The sequence below is a fragment of the Vipera ursinii genome (genome assembly GCF_947247035.1).
Source record: "Vipera ursinii genome assembly, chromosome: 1".
NCBI classification, from domain to species: domain Eukaryota; kingdom Metazoa; phylum Chordata; class Lepidosauria; order Squamata; family Viperidae; genus Vipera; species Vipera ursinii.
In genome coordinates this window covers 116,991,911-117,017,421 of record NC_139512.1, presented here as the reverse complement: position 1 = coordinate 117,017,421, position 25,511 = coordinate 116,991,911, and the positions used below count along the sequence as shown (strand labels likewise).

Here is a 25,511-nt window from a genome sequence, read left to right as displayed (position 1 = left end):
CATTAAATTCTATACAGCCAAAATTCAGTCCCTAAACTGATCATTAAATCTAGACCATACAGGACACATTCCCCAACTTTCACTTCTAGTATATAAAGGCTTTTCAAAACCTGATAGCAAACATATATCTTGAATCCATTCTTTAACTTTAGGAAAATAAGTTTCTTTCCATCTGTGTAAAATTATTCTCTTGAACCCAAGGCTTAGTAAAGCCAAAACTTTTCATAAAATGTTAAATCCTATATTTTAGATATAGAATTCAACATCACATTTATGCCTTAACTATAGGACTGTGTTAACATAATTTGTAATTTGAAACCAAAAGGGAATTATGATAGAATCAAATCATCTGAGTAAAAACAAAACAACCTACCATTGCCCCTCAAATTTCATACAGTGCCAACAGAAACAAAAAAATCTGATATCCAGACTTTTTTAAACATTATTTGATGGTCCAGTAAACATAAAACAATTGTGATTAATTAACTTCATTCTTAAATTGTAATAAATATTTCTATTTCTGAAAATTTGATTTTTCTAAAACTGGGAATGCTTAATAATTATTTCAAGATGTCAGAAGCTTTTTCAAAATGTTTGGTCTGTGGAAGTTCAGCCTTCGCTAACAAATGCTTCCTAATAAATAGATGTTATAAAAAAAAATGAAGAATCTGTTTTGCTTGTTGATACTAAAGAAATAATAATAGTAATAAATGCTTTCACAGGCACAATCTACTTGGAAAATATATGATTCACAAACTATTCATATTTGTATTTAAGAAGCAATGCATTTTTTTAAAAAAATGGAAATATAGCTCATTAACATGTATGTATTGTACTGCCCTATCTTGTCTGTGTTTTGTTTAATATAAACAAAATTCATTTAGAAAAGGCCATTCTTTTTAACATTTTCTTCATACAATTTATAACCTCCTTGTTTTTCAAGCTGTATATTATTGGATTGAGCATTGGGATTATCACTGTATAGAAGACTGACACTACTTTGTCGGTGTTCATTGAATAGCTAGTTGTAGGACGCAAGTACATGAAGAGGAGAGTTCCATAGAAAAGGGTGACAACTGTCAAGTGAGATGTACAAGTAGAGAAAGCCTTGTACTTGCCTTCCACAGAGTCCATTCTGAGGATAGTAAAGAGGATGCAGCAATAGGATACAAACACCAATGATGTGGTAGTGACCACATTAAAGCCAACAATTATAAATTGCAAAAGTTCATTGAGTGTAATATCAGAACAGTAAAGGTAACTCAGAGGGGGGCCAGAAAAAATGATCAATAACATTGGTTTTGCAACACATTACTCGTAAACTGAATCCTGTCTGGATTGTAGAATTCAGGAATCCAGCCAGATATGACAAGCCAACCAAAGAGATACAGATCCTTCGAGATATGATGTATGTATACATGAATGGGTTACAGATAGCCAAGTATCGGTCATAAGCCATCACAGCCAAAAGGTAACATTCTGTAGTTGCTAAACCAGCATAAAAGTAAAGTTGCAAAATGCACCCAGTATAGGAAATGATTTTTTTGTGTGATAGGAAGTTTACAAGCATTTTGGGGGTGACAACCAAAGAATAACAGAGGTCTAAGAAAGACAAATTGCTGAGAAAGAAATACATGGGGGTTTGAAGGTGAGAATTGATTTTCACAACCCAAATAATAACAGTATTTCCCACAACAGTGATAATATAGATCAGCAAAAAGATCACAAAGAGAAGGTTTTTCAGGACAACATGGTCTGTGAATCCCAAAAGAATGAAGTTTTCCATCAGAGTACAATTTTCTTCAGCCATCTATTTGATGTGTGTTATGAAATAGTGGAGTCTAAAAAAGAAAAATGATGTTATGACATAATTATTCATCTGAAGAAATATGTTCTTATGTGTGAGAGGGAAACAGAGCGAGAAAAGGGGACATGTGTTTGTCTGAGAATCCCTTAGAATGTCACTATAAGAGACTGGACAAAGTGAACCTCTCTGCTTACTTTCCTCATTTCTAAAAGAGGAACCTTATAGTAACTGATGGGATTGTGGTATGGAATAATACTTTAAAGTAGTCTTCTGCAACCTAATGTTTTATCAATTTATCAAATCATCCTAACCAGCATGACATTTCTCATACTGTCTGCACTTTATGACAATTCTATTCCAATAAATCTGGAATTCATCAATATGAGAAAGGCTGTTTTCAATATTGCAAGGCATTTTTCATTAGGTAATAAAATTGTATCCTGTCATGTCTTGGAAATCATTTGCCTCTGCTTTTCAACAACAACATCATAGACTGTTCCTGGGCTTTATTAATGGTTGGGAAGATAGCTTATAAAAATCAGAAGCAGATTTGGATAGATAGGATGACAGAATGTTGAAGCACAAAATTCTATGCACGTTTTGTCTGTGTAATCTAATAAGAAACCAGACCAGATTTACCTTGTTGCCTTTTATCCAGAACTAATATTATTTATTAATGTTTATATGATTGTTCTATTCAGCATCTGATTCAGGGCAGCATACATCAATAACAATAATTATTATAAACAAGACAATTCAAAACAACAGCATATAGACTTCCGGTGGCTCCGCGGCGACGGAGACAGCCTTCCCGGGCTGTCCGCGGCTCAGCTGTTGTTTTTTCGCCCGAAACAGCGCCGATCAGCTGTTCGGGCGAATTTGAAGCCCCCTCCTCGGGAGAAGAGGAGGGGGCGAGCTCCCAGGTAGGGGTAGAGTTCTCCAGGGCCGCCTGAGCTTATGGCTTGGGCGGCTGAAGGATTGAACTCCCCCGTAGCCTGGGCTGCTCCCAGCTGGCCGGCGCCTCTGCTCCTGATTCTTGGAGCAGAGCCAGGCGTCTGCGACCACCCCTGCCTGAAGGAATGACTATGGATTAAAGGAGCAGGCAGAGCGATACAAGAGGAAAAGGTGAAGAGGATTATTATATTTTACTCTCCAGCTTGATGGACTTTTTTGAATTATAAATCTGAAGACTGCGTCACATTTGGTAAAAGATGGCGGCTAAACCACCCCCTAAAACTCTTCGGAGTGCTGGAACTTCTCCTGTGCAACAATCATTACTGCAGGCGCTGCATCCTCCTGATGTATTGACATCAAAGGACTTACAAGATGCTCTTGAAAAACATGCCCAGGTAATTTTGGAATCAATTAATGATAGATTTGTACAGATGGAGGAGAAATTGAAGAAATTGGAGGAGAGAATGGAGGAGAGGATGGAACAGAAGTTCAGAGCGATGAAGGTAGACATCTTGTCTTCAGTGTGTAAAGTGGCTCGCTGTGTGGAAGAATTGGAGGAAAAGCTAGAAGATTTGACTCAAAAGAATGCTATATTAGAAGCAAAAGTATTGGAGAATGAAGATAAAGTGGAAAAAGAACTGAGTCTTGCTCAATATTACCAGATGCAGTTTGCCATTAGAGTTAGAGGCTTAAAGGAGAATACCAAGGAAGATTTAAAGCAGTTGGTTTCTGAGGCTTTTGAAGTAGTGTTGAAACAGCCAGCATCTGAAATAAAAGGAAGCATGGATAAAGTGTTTTGTGTGAATTCATGGATTGCTAGACAGAGAAAGTTGCCTAGAGATGTGGTGGTATATTTTGCAAAAAGGGAAACTAGAGATGAAGTAATACGAGCTGCTTATGATACTAAAGTTGTGATTGCTAACCAAGAAGTTTTGGTCTTAAAAGAAATTCCTCCAAAGATCTTAAGGAGAAGGAAGGATTTTACATTTCTTGTGCAAGAGCTCAAGCAACGAGATATAAGGTTTAGATGGGAGATCCCAGCAGGGTTGATGGTGACGCACGAAGGTAAAAGGTACCGTCTGGTTACTGTGATGCAAGCGTGTGATTTCTATAATAATGTTTTAAATGCAACGCCATTAACACTTCTGGAAGCTGAAAAGGGATCTGGAGAAGGAGTGCATCAAGAGGTCGAAGGTGGTCAGATAGAAGACAACGGTGTTGGGCGAGATCAAGATACAACTTCGTCGGATGATTCTATAGAACAGAGGGTGACGCGTGCTGCTGCAAAACGATCTAAGAAGAGAAAATAGCAGGATTTGCAGAAGTCTATGGAATTTTTACGACGTACTCATAGTCAAGTATGGGAGGTGGGAAAAGATTTGGGTGTAGACGCAATATAATTTTTATATGTGGTGGTTTTGTGGATAGGGTGAGGTTTTTTTTGGATTAAAGTTTGGTGGAATATATAGAAGATTCCCAAATGGAGGTTAAAGTTCTGTTCGCAAATTTTTTTTTTTAATTGTTTGGAATAATTATAGATGTGTTGGAAGAGGAACGGCCGATTACAGAAGAGTGGACTTTAAAGTTTTCTGATTTGGTTGAGGTGGCGAAGATTTTGGTTAATTTGAAAGATTATTTGTAAGAACGCTATATGGAATGGACAAAATGAATGGAGTCTATTTAGGACAAGTATAGGTTGAGAAGTATTATATAGTATTTGAATAATTCTTCTTTCCTTTTTTTCTGTTTTTTTTTTCTCTTTCTATTTTGGGTTTTTTTTTGTTTTTAATGTATATTTAATATTATTAAGGTTTGTTTTATTCTATATAAGTTACAAAGTGTTTTTTTTATTTTAGTCTTTTATATATATTTAATATTGCCAAGGTTTGGTTTATCTTATATAAGCTAGAGAGTGATGGATTTTAGAATTTATAATTGTTAGTACATGGTTGCTTATGTTTGCCTTTCTTTTTTTTTCTTTTTATATATATACCTTGTATTCAGCTCTGGGAAGTCGGGGGGGGAGGGGGGGAGGGGGGGACGCAGGGGGGGGAGGAGGGAGGGAGGGAGGGGGGAGGGAGGGGGGGAGGAGGGAGGGGGAAGGGGGTTTTTTAAAGGAAAATTGTATTTTAAAACTTTTCAATAAAAAAAACAACAGCATATAGATATATGAATACTTGGAAAAACCTTGTAAATATCCTGTCTTTTGCAAGAAAGGGAAGGGAAGGGAAGGGAAGGGAAGGGAAGGGAAGGGAAGGAAAGGAAAGGAAAGGAAAGGAAAGGAAAGGAAAGGAAAGGAAAGGAAAGGAAAGGAAAGGAAAGGAAAGGCAATGCAATGCACCCCAGCTCCGGCAATGCAAAAAAAAGTCACAATACGTCGCAACACGTCACATGACACAGCGAGTTTGACACCCATTGTCCTAGAGCCTCCCCAGGAATACAAATGGTTCAAACTTCCTGACCATGCCAGCTTCACAGGACAGCACAACAGCTGCTTCTGCTATCTCCAATACTTTTTTGTCCCATCTTTCTTTTGCTTATTTTCCCATCAATTGTGAAAAGCAGGAGATGGCAACACTTTGTGCATATATCATTTATACACCAGAATTCTAAAAGCCCAAATTTAAATATCCATGACTAATTTGATATATGCATGTCTCTATTTTTAAATTTTGTTTATTTATTAATAATAACTTTACTAGAGTTCTAAAGAAGAAAGAAAAAAAGTAACAAAAATAATATTTAGAATAGAAAATGAAGAAGGGGAAAGGACAAGGCAAAAATGCAGGAAAAAAGGGAAAAGGATAAAAAAGTAACTTCCAATTTTCTTTTACAGTAGTTATAAGTATAACTGTAACTTAACCTCTTGCTTTATGCTACAACCTTTTTTAATATAGCCTTCTACGTTTTTCTAATTGTAAAAATCATATGCAATATTATAAATTCATTTTTTTGCTTCACGCAAAAAGTCTAAAAGGGGGTTACAGTCAGCATAAACCTAGTTAGCATATTTCCTTCAATCACAACTTTCAATTTAGCCATGTCAACTAGTTCCATAATGTTCACCCTCCTTTCCTCCATGGTGGATAATGTCAAATCTTTCCACCAGTGTGCACCTCTTTTCTTTCTTTCTTTCTTTCTTTCTTTCTTTCTTTCTTTCTTTCTTTCTTTCTTTCTTTCTTTCTTTCTTTCTTCCTTTCTTCCTTTCTTCCTTCCTTCCTTCCTTCCTTCCTTCCTTCCTTCCTTCCTTCCTTCCTTCCTTCCTTCCTTTCTTTCTTTCTTTCTTTCTTTCTTTCTTTCTTTCTTTCTTTCTTTCTTTCTTTCTTTCTTTCTTTCTTTCTTTCTCTGTGCCATACATTTCACTGATGCAGCTGCTCTGGGTAGCTTATGATATAATAAAAGTAAAACAGAACTAGAAAACATTTAATAAATAGTCTTGCTGCAATTATCATATATGAAAACAAAATTCCATTGCTTTTTCTCACAGTCCAAAACAACCACCTCTGTAAAATCTTCTAAATCAATGTATGTAATTGAATCCATTTTAAGCATCCAATAAGTATGATAGAAACTCCCTCTTGTTGTTTACATTTCCACCCTAAATTTGAAATACCTTTATAGATTTTACAGTACATCTTTTTATAAAAAATTATCTTTAAGGTTGTAACAAAACCTGTAAATTTCTTTACATCACATCCACAACAATCTCCCATTAGTCCCTTTGTATGTTGTAACCAATTTCATCCCATTTTATCAAACATACTTACCCTTGTTTTTTGTCTGTTCCTTGTTTATTTGCACTGTTATTTCAGTAAAAATCAAAATAACATGTTCATCATTTGTACACAGTTCTGTTTCATATTCAGTCTTTCAATATTCAAAACCAAAAGTTCTTTTATCTTCATTAAATTTCTCTAGTACATAGGAAAACCACTAACAAGTATATCCTTCTATGCCAATCTTCTTTTCACTTCATTTTGCATTCTTCTTGAGAAAATTCTAATATGTCACCAAAAATTAACCATTTGTGTTTAGTTATCAATTATCTTCTGTAATATGCTTCTTGTGCTGAAGGTTCAGATATATTTTTCTGACATAGCCTGAAGTTACATCTATTTCATATTGGCACATCTAACAAAGTGGTTTTCAAAAACCTATTCTCACATTTGCTTTATCATACCATAAAGAACTGATATTGATATAAGCTATTATTTGCAATGAAACATTTAATAATACCATTTCATTTCATTTTTTATTTTACTAAAACCTAGGTTTGGTTGACATTTTGAGGATTTTCAGCCAAATATCGATTGTCTCTGTGGGAAGTCACCCCCCCCCAGAAGGAAATATTAAAAGGGCAGAGTATTATATTTCCTCAAAGGATCTTAAAGAGGCAGAAAAGCATGCCCAGTTTTTCTTAATAGCCCCAAGTCTTCCTCCCACAAGCAGAAACCAGCTCTGTAGAAATGCAGATGTGATAAACCATTCAGGAAGGTTGGAGCCTTCCAGCTAGAAGCTTAGGAAGACAAAGACACCTAAAATCTACATGCCCCACCCAAACTCTAAGGCAGGACATAATAGGATTAACCCACAGATGCAAAGGGGCACACTCAGACTCAGTTCAAAGTACAGGACATAGAAACAGGAAACCACCTCAAGAGCCCCAGAGGGCATAAAACCCCACTCCCTACATGTGCTCTCTCTCTTTTCTTCCAGAGCCATACTTCTGTCTGACTCTCTTCTTCAATAAACTGCAACCTTCTTTCTAAAGCAGTCGCCATGTTGTTTATTCTTGGCTTGGACTGAACCCTGATGAAGTCTTTTCCTTCGGCTTCTCAAATCTGAGCTGAAGCTGCTGGGATTTCCTTTTTTCTCAATCACTCAGTCTTTGGCTTGGGAGGGGGGGCAAAGGTTGTTGTGATTGGCATGGCCAGCAAACTCTGCTACCTCAGCTCCACTTTTTCCTGCCTTCAATTACCCATTGCATTTTGCACCCTGGCTCCAATCATCTTTAGAGCAGACAGGGTCTTTCAGCCCAACCTACCTAACAAAAAGTTATTGAGAACATTTATTTCTGTATTTGGGGAAAAATTGCTTATAGTTTAATTACAACAGAATGCCCCCCTCCAAAAAAAATAAGGAAAAAGAGCCAGTTTGGTGTAGTGGTTAGGATGCTAGCCTAAAAATCAGGAGACTCTGAGCGCCAGTCCTGCCTTAGGCTGAAAGCCCGCTGGTTGAATTTTGGCTACTTATTGTCCCTCATAAGAGGAGGAATGTATATTCACCACCTTGAGTTACTTGTAAAGTAATAAAAGTGGGATAAAAATCTGATGAATAAATAAAGCTGTTATTTTTTTAAAAAAAGATATGATTTATTGTGTCCATGCTCTTGTCCAAGAGCATCTTAAGGCGTCCTTCACCTCCTTGTTTCTCAGACTGTAAATCAAAGGGTTCAGCAAGGGAATGATAATAGTGTAGAAGACGGCAAGAATTTTGTCACTCGCATCTTGGATGGGAGATCCATTACTTGATTTTGGTCGGAAATGTAAAATAAGGATTGCTCCGTGGAAGATGGTAACTGCAATTAGGTGTGAAGTGCAAGTGGAGAAGGCTTTCAACCTGCCTGAAGCTGAGCTGATCCTCACAATGTTGGCAAGGATATACATATATGAAAGAAAAACACACAGCACGGTAGCTGTTTCTACAAGTCCAGCCACATAAAAAATCAGAATTTCGTTTAGGTGAGTGTCAGTACAGGAGACCAATAGAAGGGCTGTGATGTCACAATATACCTGATTGATCTCAGATTGACAGAAGGACAATCTGAAAGTGAAAACAGTATGGAGAAGGGAATGCAAAAAGCCCAGGAGATAGGAACTTGCCATCAGAAGAATGCAGACTCTGGGTGACATGAGGAGTGGGTACAACAAGGGTTTGCAGATAGCCACGTATCGGTCATAGGCCATTGCAGAAAGGAGAAAGCACTCTGCACTCGCCAAGCCTATGACAAAGTACATCTGCATGGCACACCCAATAAAGGAAATGGATGGCTTATCTTCCAGGAGATTTGCCAAAGACTTACAGGCAACCACAGAGGAAAATAATGAATCTATAAAGGACAGATTGCTGAGGAAGAAGTACATTGGAGTGTGGAGTTGGGGGCTGGCCCTTATTAAAGCAATCATTCCTATATTGCCCACCAATGTAGCCATATAAAAGATCAGGAACACTAAAAATAGAGTGATCTTCAGGACAGGCTTGTTGGTGAAACTTATAAAGACAAAATCCTTAACTTTTGTGGTGCTGTTTTCCTCTGTCATTTTCCTTCCAGATCTGCAAAGTTAAAAAAAATGTGGAAGATGAAGAAAAGCAAAAGTTTTTGAATAAATCATATGAGTGATTCAGGGAATTTGTGGATTCCAAATCTAGGGATGGCCACGGGCTTGAGTTACATAGAAATGCAAAGAAATTTATGAAGAATGTAAAGTCAATTTTACTCAAGATGTAACTTGCGTTCTTCTTGAGAGTCTATTTAGAAAATTAGATGGAAAAACCTGCAACAAATTGAGATATATTTTTGAGTTCACTAAAAATATTCTTCCAATCAGCAAGTGAAACTTAAACTTTTCTGCCTCACTTTCTTGCTGCCCAGTATGGTGGGCTCTATTTTCTACCTTTCCACCAGTTACTTTGTCATGATGGTTGTGGGTAGTGGGAGCAATAGTCAAAACATGCAAAGGGCATCAGTCTTTGCATCAAAACATGAAAAGATTGGAGTAGATGGAGAGTTTATGTAAGCTTAGTTGGAAGAAGTAGTCTGACCAGATGTTTGGAAGCAGATTTTTAAATATATTGGGGACAGTGAAAAAAAATTAGCCACAGTGGGAAATGGTAATCATTCATTGTTTCTTTTCATATATGCCATTAATTATTCAACTGTATGAATATCATCGTGGTTTTCTTAAACAGGAAGGAAGGAAGGAAGGAAGGAAGGAAGGAAGGAAGGAAGGAAGGAAGGAATTTAGCCCCTCCAATTATTTGTCTCTGAATTCAAGTTCAAAACCTTCTCCACATCTTTACAATTCAAACTACATGATCAAGCTATGTATTTTTTTTAATAAACACCTGTCTTAATAGGCATTTAAATGCTACTGTCGGGGCTATTAAATAATGATTCAAAAATATTACCTTTGTAATGTTCTCTTAAGGGACACGGTGGCTCAGTGGATTAGGATGCTGAGCTTGTCAATCAGAAGATCAGCAGTTTGGCGGGTCAAATCCTGAGTGTCGCGTAGAAGAGTGAGCGCCTGTTACTTGTCCCAGCTTCTGCCAACCTAGCAGTTTGAAAGCACATAAAAATGCAAGTAGAAAAATAGGGACCAATACGGTGGGAAGGTAATAGCGTTCCGTGCGCCTTTGGCATCTAGTCATGCCGGCCACATGACCACGGAGACGTCCTCAGACAAGCAATGGCTCTTTGGCTTTGAAACGGAGATGAGCACCGGCCCCTAGAGTTGGAAAACGAGTAGCATCCATGTGCGGGGGAACCTTTACCTTTACCTTAATGTTCTCTTTTTTCTCCACTTCCTAAAATTAATAGAGTTGAGACTTTCTGCAATGCAAGGGATTAAATGAAGTATTGATTTAATCTGAGAAACAATGTAGTGCATATTCCAGAAAATTAAATACCTGATCATTTTAATGAGAATGAAGACTCCTGGGATCCTGGTCTGATTTGGGCCACTGTTTGCTTTTTGTAGAATAAACAGAAAGGAAGCCCCTGCACAGTCCATACCAAATCCAAGTTTGGTTTAGCTCTAGCTCCTGGCAGGCTCTTTTTTATAGACAGAATTCCTACTCTGCCATTTTGAATTCACTATACAGAATCCTGCTTCTTGGATGCCTGAGCCACTGGGAAGCATCATCTCTTCTTCTTTCAAAGATCTTTTTCAGCTTCAGAACAAAGGCTTTTCTTAGAAATACCCTAAGCCTCAATCAATAGGGACGCTGTATCACTATACAAAATGTGCATAAAATCAATGGACACAGGGATGAGCAGACTGCCAAGAACCACAGAGGGTCAAAACAATTCCATAATTCAAGGTCCGTAGAAGAGTTAAGGCCAGTGAGGGAGACAGCCATAACATCATGACATCATTGCCCAAAGCAAAAACATTCTTACCCTGAAGCTTCCTATCAAATATATGAACTGGTGTCATAAAATGTCTGGTTTATATGCATATGCAAGCAGAGGTGTCTTTCCCCACAGCACAAACCTCATCTCTCCAGGCTCTGGGTGCTTGGAGAACATCTTAGCATCTTTCACAGTCTCCAGAGAGGCTGTGATACTCTTCAGACTCAAAAGTGTCTTAGGCTACTTAGACTAAACTAGGGTTTGGTTAAGCTATCAGTTGTATGTGAGGAAAGAAAAACACAGAATATATATATATATATATATATATATATATATATATATATATATATATATATATATATATATATATATATATGATAATTTTATTTATTTTATCCCACTTTTATTATTTTTATAAATAATTCAAGGTAGAGAACATATATAATAATCTTTCCTTCTTTTATTTTCCCACAAGAACCCTGCTATCTTTTAATAATTTATCATTTTTTCTGATTTTTTTTATTTTTGTTGTATAGCAATCAGAATTAATAGAATGAGCGGAGTGGCCTTATAAATTATTAAAACAAAAAAAAACATTTAAAAACGTTTAAAATGTTTCTTTCTTTCTTTCTTTCTTTCTTTCTTTCTTTCTTTCTTTCTTTCTTTCTTTCTTTCTTTCTTTCTTTCTCTATGCCATGCATCCCACTGATGCAGCTGCTCTGGGTAGCTTATAATAAAAGTAAAAAAGAACTAGAAAACATTTAATAAATAGTCTCACTGCAGTTATCATATATGAAAACAAAATTCCATTGCTTTTTCCTCACTTTTTCTCACAGTCCAAAAGAACCACCTCTGGCTTCAATTGTATATTACTCTGTAAAATTTTCTAAATCAATGTGTGTAATTGAATCCAATTTTAAGCATCCAATATGTATGGTAGAAACTCCTTCTTGTTGTTTACATTTCCACCCTAAATTTGAAATATATTTATACAATTTACAATACATCTTTTTATAAAACTTATCTTTAAGGTTGTAACAAAACCTGGAAATTTCTTTACATTACATCCACAACAATCTCCCATTATTCCCTTTGTATGTTGTAACCAATTTCATCCCACTTTATCAAACATACTTACCCTTATTTTTTGTCTGTTCCTTGTTTATTTGCACTGTTATTCCAGTAAAAATCACAATAACATGTTCATCATTTGTACACAGTTCTCTTTCATATTCAGTCTTTCAATATTCAAAACCAAAAGTTCTTTTATCTTCATTAAATTTCTCTGGTACATAAGAAAATCACTAACAAGTATATCCTTCTATGCCAATCTTCTTTTCACTTCATTTTGCATTCTCCTTGAGAAAATTCTAATGTCACCTATTATGTCATGGGCTCTGCTGAGCAGGAATGAAGACACACAGTTGAGTACAGAGAAACTCATTCTTTTATTAAGCTGGAACTCTACTGAGGACTTGGGTGCACCCCGCCACAATATATAGCCAGACCCTCTGGTAGCAACCAATCGGATTGAACCCATGCTTGCTGCCCAAAGTTGACCAATTGCAGGACCAGTGACATCCTGTGTGGGTTGCTGGAGAACCGTTAGTTCTCCAGCAATGCATGTGGTGAGGTACAAAAAGCCCAGTACATAACACCCCTCCTTCCTAAGATCAGACTATAATACCCTTATTAACTTGACAATAGTCAAGATTTATAACTCACTCCCAACAACCAAAATACTAAAATAATAATAATAATAATAATGCTTGTTAAGTCAAATCAGTTAGAATGACATTACGCGACCTTTACAGACGTGCCTTGTAGAATGGACTACAATGAGATTAAACAACGGATAAAATAGCTTGTCAATGCGGTATAACTACAAAGAGATAAAACAACATCTCAGTGAACAAGCTTGACAGCATTTACAATTTACCCCCAATTTCTGTAGGTAGTGGTACAATGTCATAGCATTGCACATCACTTTATTTTACAATATAGTCTGTAAGATATGCTGGGGGTTTGCGTGGTCTGGAGGAATGCCTTGGAGTTCCAGTCACTTTGTGGTCTACCAGCTTACCCTGTGGGCTGGGTAGACCGATGTCCCCTTGTGCTCCATTGTCCAGGGGAATTGGAATGCTCTGGCTGGCCTCTCCAGTTTGGCCCACCCCAGAGTCATACTGTTTTGCAGAGTTGGCACAGCAGTTGCTGAGATACGGCTGGTTCGCCTGGTCAGGGGTCCCATGTTGCACTTCTGAGCTGCCATGTTCCTCCTCGGAATCAAGTTCCACTGAGAAAAGAAAACCCTGGTGGTTCTGGTGTGGGCTGGCTTGGGTGCCAGCTTGAGGACTTCGGGAGGGACTTGTGCCATAGTCCTCACTTAGTGACCATTCTGGAAACCTCTTCCTAAGTTGGTCAATGTGTCTTCTGAGCAGTCACCCTCCCTCCAACCCCACTTTGTAAGATAGAGGTCCAGATGCTTTGGTCATCTGACCAGGAACCCACAGGTTTCCAGGCCCATAGGTGATGACCTATAAAGCCCTAAATGGCTTGGGTCCGGATTATCTGAGGAAACACCTGCTGCTGGCATCAACTTCCCATCGTCCTGTGCACTCCCACAGGGAGGGCCTTCTTAGGGTACCGCTGGTGAAGGATTGCCGGCGGGTGACTCCCAGAGAGAGGGCCTTCTCTATGGGTGCGCCTGCCCTTTGGAACCAACTTCCAATGGAACTTAGGACTGCCTCCGACCTCCGCTCATTCCACCGGGACCTGAAAACTTGGCTCTTTGAGCTGTTGGGCCTAGACTGAGGGGTTTTAATTGGGTTTTAATGTTTTAACTTTTTTAATTTTGGGCTTTAAATTTAATTAACTGTTTTTAAAAAATTTTTAACTTTTGTATGGTATGATTTTAATTGCCCTGTAAACCGCCCTGAGTCCTACGGGAACAGGGCAGTATATAAGTCAAATAATAAATAAATAAAATAAATAGTTTCTGGCCCAAACCCAATCACCTATTTGCAGTCCCCTTGGGGGTTTTGGTCTAGAGGCTTCGGAAGCCACTTTGTCTGGATGCAACCTGTCCAGTTTAGTAATTAAGCGCCTTCCCCAACGAAGGTCAGCAGGACTTTTACCTGTAGCTGTGCAGGGTGTAGAATGTTGACAGAGCAAGAAATCTGCCAGTCTATGATGCCAGTTACCTGTGATAATGCGCTTGAGCGCCTCCTTTGTTGTCCTCACCATGCGTTCGGCTTGTCCATTCGAAGTGGGATGAAATGGTGCAGACGTTGCATGTCTGATGAGGTTAGCTCTAATTAAAGCCTGAAACTCAGCAGCAGTGAATTGAGCCCCATTATCAGAAACCAAAACATCAGGCAACCCATGTGTTGCAAAGAGTTTTCTCAGCACCTGGATGGTCCTAGCAATAGTCATATTAGGGACTAGAACTACTTCCAGCCATTTTGAGTGGCTATCCACTACTACCATAAAAAACTGTCCTTGAAAAGGCCCAGAGTAGTCTATGTGAATCCTGGACCAGGGAGTATGTGTTTCCTCCCACCTATGAACTGGGGCCTGAGGCATTTCAGGCCTAGACCTCTGACAAGTATATCAACCATGAACTTGATCCTCTACAGCCTTATCTAGGCCAGGCCACCAAAGGTAGCTTCTAGCTAAGGCTTTCATCCATACAATGCCTGGATGGCCTTCATGTAAGGATTGTAAGACTCTGTCCCTCAATGATGTGGGGATAATGACTCTGTTGCCCCATAATATGCAGCCCTTGTGTGCAGACAACTCATGTCTCCTGACAAAATAACTTTGGAAATCAGGGCCTGGACTTTTTTGTAACCAGCCCTTGTATACCCATGACAGTACTCTGCTCAGAATTTTATCAGTGGCAGTTTCAGCAGCAATATCCCCAGCATGGAGGGGAAACTCAGGCAAGTCCTGAATATTTTAGCAGCAGGAGCTGGATCAGGATCCATTAGTGGCAGTGGTAGTCTGCTGAGGCCATCTGCATGGCCCATTTCCTTCCCAGGTTTGTGAATTAACTTAAATTTGCATGCAGACAAAAATACAGACCATCTCAGCATTCTTGGAGATAGTATGTGGAGAGTTTGCTTATCTGTTGTGAATATCCCCAAAATGGGTTTGTGGTCAGTGTAGACAGTGAAATCTCTGCCATATAAATAATCATGAAATTTCTTGACTCTAGCCAGTGTGGCTAAGGCTTCTTTATCAATTTGCGCCTAATTACGCTCAGCAGCAGATAAGGTTTTCTAGAATAGAATGCAATAGGAACTTGTTTCTCATTCTTCTCAATGTGGCTTAAGACTGCCCCCACCCCGTAGGGAGATGCATCACATGCAAGACATACAGGTTTAGACTCAAAATAATGAGTTACAGTGGACTTTTCTGAAAGAAGGGCCTTGAGATCCTGGAAACTTTTTTCATGTAAGTCAGTCCATTTCCAATGGGCTTTTTTATCAAGTAGCCTGTGGAGGGGCTCTGCTATTGCAGCCTTATGAGGTAGAAATGTGTGATAAAAATTCAGGAGGCCCAAAAATGCTTGCAGCTCTCCTTTTGATTTTGGCCTAGGGGCCATTTTGATGGCCTTTACTTTTGAATCACCGGGGTGAATTCCACTAACATCGATACGGAACCTCAAGAATTCTGTTGATCATACTACATTTATTTTTCTTTAATTTGAGGCCCGCATTGCGGAGCCTTTGCAAAACAGCCCTGAGCCTATTGGCCAATACTTCTGGGGATTCCCCGGCAATGAGAACATCATCAAAATAAGGACAGACATCCTGTATACCCTTAAGTGTGCATTCCATAATCCCTTGGAAAATACCCGATGCAATGCTGACTCCAAACTGCAAGCATTTGACTTTGAATGCCTCTCTATGAGTTACTATTGTTTGAGCAGCAGCTGTGGCCTCGTCTACCAGCAACTGCTGATACGCCTGTGCTAAATCAAGTTTAGAAAAAATGGATCCCCCTTGCAAAGAGGCTAGAATATGGCTGACTATCGGGACTGGGTACGCATGTTGATTTAAGGCTTTATTTAATGTGCATTTGTAGTCTGCACAAATGCAAACCTCCCCGTTAGGCTTTAGTGGGGTAACAATAGGAGTTTCCCACTCCCCCCCATCAACAGGCTGCAATACACCCTGCTCTACTAACTTATTGATTTTGGAATCAATTTTGTGTTTTAAGACGAAAGGAACCCTGCGAGGCTTGACCCTTATTGGTAGGATCTAATTTAAAAGAAATTGGTGGCCCAGTATACGATCCCAGTTTTGACTCGAAAACATCCGAGTATTCCTCACAAACAGGCTTGAGGTCTGCTGTCTGTGTCCGGTTAATGCGTTATTTTAATGCCCAAAGCCTCAAAACAATCAAGTCCAATAAGACTTGTTCTTTGGCCTTCTACTACTATGACATCCAGGTGCCCCAAAACCCGTTTAAATTTCACCAATAAGGTGGCTTCACCCTTAACTTTAACATAAGCATTGTGAAAATCTGTTAAAATAATATCTGAGGGCCTTAGTTTAGCCCACTGGTTGCTGCGTCTGCACACAAGATTGAATGTGTCCTGTGAAATAATTGAGACTGCCGAGCTGGAGTCCAATTCCATTTTACATGGAACTCCTTGTAGCTCTACCGAGAGCTTGAGTTTAGGCTTAAGGGGGCGATGAGCCCCGGTGCAGCAAACGCTTCTCTGGTTCCTGAAGAACCCCACACTAACTGGACCCTGGGCCTCAGAACCTCTCCTAGTTGGTTCCTCCGACTGGTGCTTGGGTGGCCTGTCTCTCTGGCAGGCTCTGCACACCACCACAATGTGGCCGGTCCTTCCGCAAGCTCTACACGTGGCCAAATGGAATCTGCAATCGGCATGGGAGTGGCTGCCTCCACACCCCTTACATCTAGGTAAGAGAACTACCTTGTAATCATTCTCTCTTTGTTGGTTGCCACAGTTTTGCGTGCTTGGCTGTCTCTGGAGCTTGTTTATTTCGGGTTCTTCATCTTCTGATGATTCTCCGCTGCATTTGGTGACCTCAAGGTGGACAGAATATTCTATTTTTGAAGATTTGGTGGGCTGCACTGTTTGTACTGCACCTCCGGCTGCTTTGTCAGCCATGACCTAATCCTGTGCTTCGGCGAATGTAAAATTTGGTCTGGCAAACAATCTCTGCTGCAGGGTTCTGTCTCTCAGGCCATAGATGAGTCGGTCTCTCAGACGTTCCTCTAAATTTGAAACTTGCAGAGGCATGCGGCCTGCCTTAGGCCTGCGATAAACTCTGATGCTGTATCTCTGGGAAGCTGCACTCGTTGGTTGAATTTAAAACACCATGCCATCTCCGACATTTTGGGCTGAAAACGACCGGTCAGCTTCTTCTTAAGGTCAGCAAAAGATACTGCTTCAATGTGCGTTGGCGTGAAAAGATTTTCCGCTAGATCGAAAGTCACTGGCCCCCACATGCACAGCAACGTTGCAGCTTTTAGGCCTTCCTCTGCAATCTGGTTTGCTCATAGATAGTTCTCCACTTGCGAGAGGTAAGACAGCCAATCTTCTGGATGTTTAATGTTGAACTCTCAGAGTTTGCTGACCTTTGGCATCTTTTCCTCAATTCCTGCATTCTTGGATCCTGCTTCTTAGGCTCAGGGAATGCATCCTCTCAGCACGCGGCCGCTAGTGTAGCTTTACTAGCTGGCCTGGGGGGGGGGAAAGATGCCTCTTCCCTCCAGTGAGTAATGCTGACCCCTCGTGCCTTCAGCCCTTAGGTGGTGAAGCAGGATCCCACCCTCATCGCCACTATTATGTCGTGGGCTCTGCTGAGCAGGAATGAAGACACGCAGTTGAGTACAGAGAAACTCATTCTTTTATTAAGCTGGAACTGTACTGAGGACTTGGGTGCACCCCGCCACTATATATAGTCAGACCCTCTGGTAGCAACCAATCAGATTGAACCCATGCTTCTCGCCCAAAGTTGACCAATTGCAGGACCGGAGACGTCCTGTCTGGGTTGCTGGAGAACCATTAGTTCTCCAGCAATGCACGTGGTGAGGTACCAAAAGCCCAGTACATAACATCACCAAAAATTAACCATTTGTGTTTAGTTATCAATTATCTTCTGTAATATGCTTCTTGTGCTGAAGGTTCAGATATATTTTCTGACATAGCCTGAAGTTACATCTATTTCATAATGGAACATCTAACAAAGTGGTTTTCAAAAACCTATTCTCACATTTGCTTTATCATACGATAAATAACTGATATTGATATAAGCTATTATTTGCAATGAAACATTTAATAATACCATTTCATTTCATTTTTTATTTTACTAAAACCTAGGTTTGGTTGACATTTTGAGGTTTTTCAGCCAAATATCGATTGTCTTTGTGGGAAGTCACCCCCCCCAGAAGGAAATATTAAAAGGGCAGAGTTTCCTCAAAGGATCTTAAAGAGGCAGAAAAGCATGCCCAGTTTTTCTTAATAGCCCCAAGTCTTCCTCCCACAAGCAGAAACCAGCTCTGTAGAAATGCAGATGTGATAAACCATTCAGGAAGGTTGGAGCCTTCCAGCTAGAAGCTTAGGAAGACAAAGACACCTAAAATCTACATGCCCCACCCAAACTCTAAGGCAGGACATAATAGGATTAACCCACAGATGCAAAGGGGCACACTCAGACTCAGTTCAAAGTACAGGACATAGAAACAGGAAACCACCTCAAGAGCCCCAGAGGGCATAAAAATCCACTCCCTACATGTGCTCTCTCTCTTTTCTTCCAGAGCCATACTTCTGACTCTCTTCTTCAATAAACTGCAACCTTCTTTCTAAAGCAGTCACCATGTTGTTTATTCTTGGCTTGGACTGAACTCTGATGAAGTCTTTTCCTTCGGCTTCTCAAATCTGAGCTGAAGCTGCTGGGATTTCCGTTTTTCTCAATCACTCAGTCTTTGGCTTGGGGGGGGGGCAAAGGTTGTTGTGATTGGCATGGCCAGCAAACTCTGCTACCTCAGCTCCACTTTTTCCTGCCTTCAATCACCCATTGCATTTTGCACCCTGGCTCCAATCATCTTTAGAGCAGACAGGGTCTTTCAGCCCAACCTACCTAACAAAAAGTTATTGAGAACATTTATTTCTGTATTTGGGGAAAAATTGCTTATAGTTTAATTACAACAGAATGCCCCCCTCCAAAAAAAATAAGGAAAAAGAGCCAGTTTGGTGTAGTGGTTAGGATGCTAGCCTAAAAATCAGGAGACTCTGAGCGCCAGTCCTGCCTTAGGCTGAAAGCCTGCTGGTTGAATTTTGGCTACTTATTGTCCCTCATAAGATAGTTGTGGGCAAAAGAGGAGGAATGTATATTCACCACCTTGAGTTGCTTGTAAAGTAATAAAAGTGGGATAAAAATCTGATGAATAAATAAAGCTGTTTTTTTTAAAAAGATATGATTTATTGTGTCCATGCTCTTGTCCAAGAGCATCTTAAGGCGTCCTTCACCTCCTTGTTTCTCAGACTGTAAATCAAAGGGTTCAGCAAGGGAATGATAATAGTGTAGAAGACGGCAAGAATTTTGTCACTCGCATCTTGGATGGGAGATCCATTACTTGATTTTGGTCGGAAATGTAAAATAAGGATTGCTCCGTGGAAGATGGTAACTGCAATTAGGTGTGAAGTGCAAGTGGAGAAGGCTTTCAACCTGCCTGAAGCTGAGCTGATCCTCACAATGTTGGCAAGGATATACATATATGAAAGAAAAACACACAGCACGGTAGCTGTTTCTACAAGTCCAGCCACATAAAAAATCAGAAGTTCATTTAGGTGAGTGTCAGTACAGGAGACCAATAGAAGGGCTGTGATGTCACAATATACCTGATTGATCTCAGATTGACAGAAGGACAATCCGAAAGTGAAAACAGTATGGAGAAGGGAATGCAAAAAGCCCAGGAGATAGGAACTTGCCACCAGAAGAATGCAGGCTCTGGGTGACATGAGGAGTGGGTACAACAAGGGTTTGCAGATAGCCACGTATCGGTCATAGGCCATTGCAGAAAGGAGAAAGCACTCTGCACTCCCTAAGCCTATGACAAAGTACATCTGTATGGCACACCCAATAAAGGAAATGGATGGCTTATCTTCCAGGAGATTTGCCAAAGACTTACAGGCAACCACAGAGGAGAATAATGAATCTATAAAGGACAGATTGCTGAGGAAGAAGTACATTGGAGTGTGGAGTTGGGGGCTGGCCCTTATTAAAGCAATCATTCCTATATTGCCCACCAATGTAGCCATATAAAAGATCAGGAACACTAAAAATAGAGTGATCTTCAGGACAGGCTTGTTGGTGAAACTTATAAAGACAAAATCCTTAATTTTTGTGGTGCTGTTTTCCTCTGTCATTTTCCTTCCAGATCTGCAAGGTAAAAGAAAATGTGGAAGATGAAGAAAAGCAAAAGTTTTTGAATAATTCATATGAGTGATTCAGGGAATTTGTGGATTCCAAATCTAGGGATGGCCACGGGCTTGAATTACATAGAAATGCAAGGAAATTTATGAAGAATGTAGAGTGAATTTTACTCAAGATGTAACTTGCGTTCTTCTTGAGAGTCTCTTTAGAAAATTAGATGGAACAACCTGCAACAAATTGAGATATATTTTTGAGTTCACTAAAAATATTCTTCCAATCAGCAAGTGAAACTTAAACTTTTCTGCCTCACTTTCTTGCTGCCCAGTATGGTGGGCTCTATTTTCTACCTTTCCACCAGTTACTTTGTCATGATGGTTGTGGGTAGTGGGAGCAATAGTCAAAACATGCAAAGGGCATCAGGCTTTGCATCAAAACATGAAAAAATTGGAGTAGATAGAGAGTTTATGTAAGCTTAGTTGGAAAAAGTAGTTTGACCAGGTGTTTGGAAGCAGATTTTTAAATATATTGGGGACAGTGAAAAAAAAATTAGCCATAGTGGGAAATGGTAATCATTCATTGTTTCTTTTCATATATACCATTAATTATTCAACTGTATGAATATCATCGTGGTTTTCTTAAACAGGAAGGAAGGAAGGAAGGAAGGAAGGAAGGAAGGAAGGAAGGAAGGAAGGAAGGAATTTAGCCGTTCCAATTAATCGTCTCTGAATTCAAGTTCAAAACCTTCTCCACATTTTTACAATTCAAACTCCATGATCAAGCTATCTAGTTTATTTAATAAACACCTATCTTAATAGGCATTTAAATGCTACTGTGCAGGTTATTAAATAATGATTCAGAAATATTACCTTTGTAATGTTCTCTTTTCTCTCCACTTCCTAAAATTAATAGAGTTGAGACTTTCTGCAATGCAAGGGATTAAATGAAGTATTGATTTAATCTGAGAAACAATGTAGTGCATATTGCAGAAAATTAAATACCTGATCATTTTAATGAGAATGAAGACTCCTGGGATCCTGGTCTGATTTGGGCCACTGTTTGCTTTTTGTAGAATAAACAGAAAGGAAGCCCCTGCACAGTCCATACCAAATCCAAGTTTGGTTTAGCTCTAGCTCCTGGCAGGCTCTTTTTTATAGACAGAATTCCTACTCTGCCATTTTGAATTCACTATACAGAATCCTGCTTCTTGGATGCCTGAGCCACTGGGAAGCATCATCTCTTCTTCTTTCAAATATCTTTTTCAGCTTCAGAACAAAGGCTTTTCTTAGAAATACCCTAAGCCTCAATCAATAGGGACGCTGTATCACTATACAAAATGTGCATAAAATCAACGGACACAGGGATGAGCAGACTGCCAAGAACCTCAGAGGGTCAAAACAATTCCATAATTCAAGGTCCGTAGAAGAGTGAAGGCCAGTGAGGGAGACAGCCATAACATCATTGCCCAAAGCAAAAACATTCTTACCCTGAAGCTTCCTATCAAATATATGAACTGGTGTCATAAAATGTCTGGTTTATATGCATATGCAAGCAGAGGTGTCTTTCCCCACAGCACAAACCTCATCTCTCCAGGCTCTGGGTGCTTGGAGAACATCTTAGCATCTTTCACAGTCTCCAGAGAGGCTGTGATACTCTTCAGACTCAAAAGTGTCTTAGGCTACTTAGACTAAACTAGGGTTTGGCTAAGCTATCAGTTGTATGTGAGGAAAGAAAAAGCACAGAATATATTAATTAATTAATTAATTAATTAATTAATTCTTTGTTAGCAATTTAAAAATTTACACAAATATGAGCTGTCACCGGTGTGACTACTGCCTGCCGATGGCCTTCAGGATAGGCTGACACAGGAAGTAAGGATTTGTCCCATGTTTGGGGCCTAGCAAGGTAATCTAAAAACAGTTAACAAGCATTTGTCATATATATATGATAATTTTATTTATTTTATCCCACTTTTATTATTTTTATAAATAATTCAAATGTCTCCCTTAGCAACAGAAATTTTGGGCTCAGTTGTGGTCATACATCGAGGACTATATATAATGTATATGTAATGGGAAACAGGTCTGCTACAAAAAGATTCTTGAGTCCACTATATATAATGTATATGTAATGGGAAACAGGTCTGCTACAAAAAGATTCTTGAGTCCACTGGGGAAACAACAGAAAGAGACTCTGAGTAACTAAATTTAATTTACCCCAGTTATGAGTTGAGCTGGAGAATTGCTTTGCTTGATTTCTAAGAGTCTGTTACACTACCTTAGAGCAATGATGATCTTCCCAGGAATACAAATGGTTCACACTTTCTGCCTTTTCCAGCTTTACAGCACATCACAGCAGTTGTTCAGCTACTTCACATATACCTACCAGAATGTGTTCTTCCTTTGTAGCTGGATTGCTGGTGTGGTCCAGCTAATCCAGATATGGGAAAGCCCATAGGGGGAAAAAGCAAGAAAAGGGAGAGGAAGAAGAGCCTTGTACTGACACCTAGAAGATTCTCTTTCACATAAGACACAGGTACTAATCTGCCATGAGCCATGGAAACTTATTGTTTGATTTTAGAGCAGTCCATATTTTTCAGCCTAACCTGCCTCTTATAGAAAAGTATTGAGAAAAATAATTTGACAGTGGAAGCTGCCTGAGTACACAGTTCTACACTTCTAAGTCACTGTTAGATTCTCCAACAGCACACAGGGGAGTAAATGGGGTTGTCCTGTGGGCAGCTTCTGGACAATAGCTAAAATGGAAGGTCAGATCAATTCAATGGGTGTGTATTTATATATCTTTTCTTTGTTTGATTTTGAAAGTTAACTCAGCAAGATTGCTTTATGGACCTAGGAGGACCGTGCTTCCAGAGCCTAATAAAGCAAGAAGAGGTTGTGTTCAGTTCCTCAAGTACAGTAATCTAATGGGGCGATACTGCAAATTCAACTTCAGAAACGGCTTGATAGCTGAACTTAGTATTATGGTTATACAAACCCAAAGAGTTACAATTTGGGCAGTAGGGAGAAGGTAATCAGGTAAGAAAGTAGATCAGATTTTCTGCTCATTCATTGGATGGCAAATGAGAAACAAGCCCTCAATTATCTTCTATTTACATGTTTCATAATTTATCCAGCCCCCTCATGACAAAACAACAAAATTCTCACATCACAGAACACCAACAAGGATATCTTTATCCTCCCATTTAGAATTAGGTGGTTTTAAAGTCCAAAAAGAAAAGATATTTTTATTTCTTCCTTTCTAACATTTATTCCTAGGAAATCTAGGAATTTGCCACGTGCCAAAGCTTACTTGCTTTCTTCATTGCCTGCATCAACTTCCAGCTTGCAGTTTGCCAAATAAAAATGGGCCGGGGGGGGTGGGTGGTTGGTTGGTAAATTCCTAGTGGGAGGAGGCTAAGAAATGCATGAGAGCCTTTAAGCTGTGCCTAAATGGATTTTTCCATAAAGCTTTACTCTTGGTAGTTTCTACGTGCCAGGAGTTTCTTCTCTTGGATGTGCCAAATGGGACGGTTGACAACATGTCTCAGGTGGAATGGAGAATGTTAGAGGATCCACCAATTGATTTCACAACTCAGAGTGAAGATGTACATAGATTGATTTATTCATTTGATTTTTAAGGCTTCCTCCTAATCAAATGACTCTGCACAACTTACGTAGGACTAAAAATATCAAAATAACAAATCCAAAAAAATCATTTTTATTTTATATTAGCAATTAGACAATTAACTCTAAAACACTCATAAACCTGGTGGCACAGTGGTTAGAATGAAATATTGCAGGTCGACTTTGTCCACTCCCAGAAGCTTGATCCTGATTGGCTCAAGGTTGACTCAGCCTTCCATCCTTTGGAGGTCAGTAAAATGAGGGCCCAGATTGTTGGGAGCAATATACTGACTCTATAAAACACTCAGAGAAGGCTGTAAAGCACTGTGAAGCAGTATATAAGTCTACATGCTATTGTTATTGCTAAACACGAATGCATGATCTCTTGGCCCTGGGCCTAGAGAGAAAAGAGATCTTCAGAGGAGATCCTAACACTTTGTCATCAAGTACATGGCAAGAAACATAGTTGAGAATACAGTATAGCAAAGAACATTCCACTTTTATATTTCAGAGAAAATATTTACAGATTAACTACAAAACCATGACCCCTCTAAATTAGGAAAGCTGTTGCTTTTTTTAAACAAAAAAATCTAATTATTTTGACCCGGGCTCTTCTCCAAGAACTTCTTAAGGCATCCTTGACTTCTTTGTTTCTCAGGCTATAAATCAAAGGGTTTAGTAAGGGGATAACAATTGTGTAGAAAACAGCAAGAATTTTGTCACTCATATCTTGATGAGGTGATCTGTTGCTAGATCTTGGTTGGAAGTGTAAAATAAGGATCGCCCCATGGAAGATGGTGACTACAGTGAGGTGTGAAGTGCAAGTGGAGAAAGCTTTGATCCTGCCTGCGGCAGAGTGAATTCCTATTACAATGTTGGTGAGAATGTATACATAGGAAATTGCTACACTCAGGATGGTGATTATTTCTACTAACCCAGCTACATAAAAGATCAGAAGTTCATTGATGTAAGTATCAGAACAGGAAAGTGATAAAAGCGCAGTGATGTCACAGAAAAAATGATTGATAACTGAACCACAGAATGAGAGTTGGAAAGTAAAAATAGTGTGTATAAGAGAATGAAAAAGACCAAGAACATAGGAACTTGCCACCAGAAGAATACAGACCTTGGGAGACATGAGGACAGGATACAGCAAGGGTTTGCAGATAGCTACGTACCGGTCATAAGCCATTGCAGCAAGGAGAAAGCATTCTGCACTCCCTAGACCTATAAAAAAGTACATCTGTATTGCACATCCAGTATAGGAAATTGAGTTTTTATCCGCCAAAAAGTTCACTAACATCTTTGGAGCAAACACAGAAGAGAAGCATGCATCCAGAATGGATAAACTGCTGAGAAAGAAGTACATAGGGGTATGGAGACAGGCACTGGTTCCTATTAAAGCAACCATTCCTAGATTTTCAACCAAAGTAGTTACATAAATGAGAAAGAATATTAAAAAGAGGATGATCTGCATTTTAGGACTGCTTGTTAAACCTACAAATATGAAGTCCTTGATGGCTGTGGTGGTATTTTCTTCAAACATCATGTCTAGATTTTTTTTTCCCCATATC

At 39.3% G+C, this 25,511-nt stretch overlaps 1 protein-coding gene across 1 annotated transcript; it reads right to left on the bottom strand.

The window, feature by feature from the left end:
- Window positions 1-876: 876 nt before the first annotated feature.
- Window positions 877-25,483, bottom strand: LOC310640191 (uncharacterized protein; the record flags this gene model as incomplete). The annotated part of the gene is given in 4 exon segments (XM_083362365.1): window positions 877-1,276; window positions 1,278-1,810; window positions 24,540-24,562; window positions 24,565-25,483. Coding segments are annotated over 4 exon segments (1,875 nt in total).
- Between the last annotated feature and the right edge of the window lie 28 nt (window positions 25,484-25,511).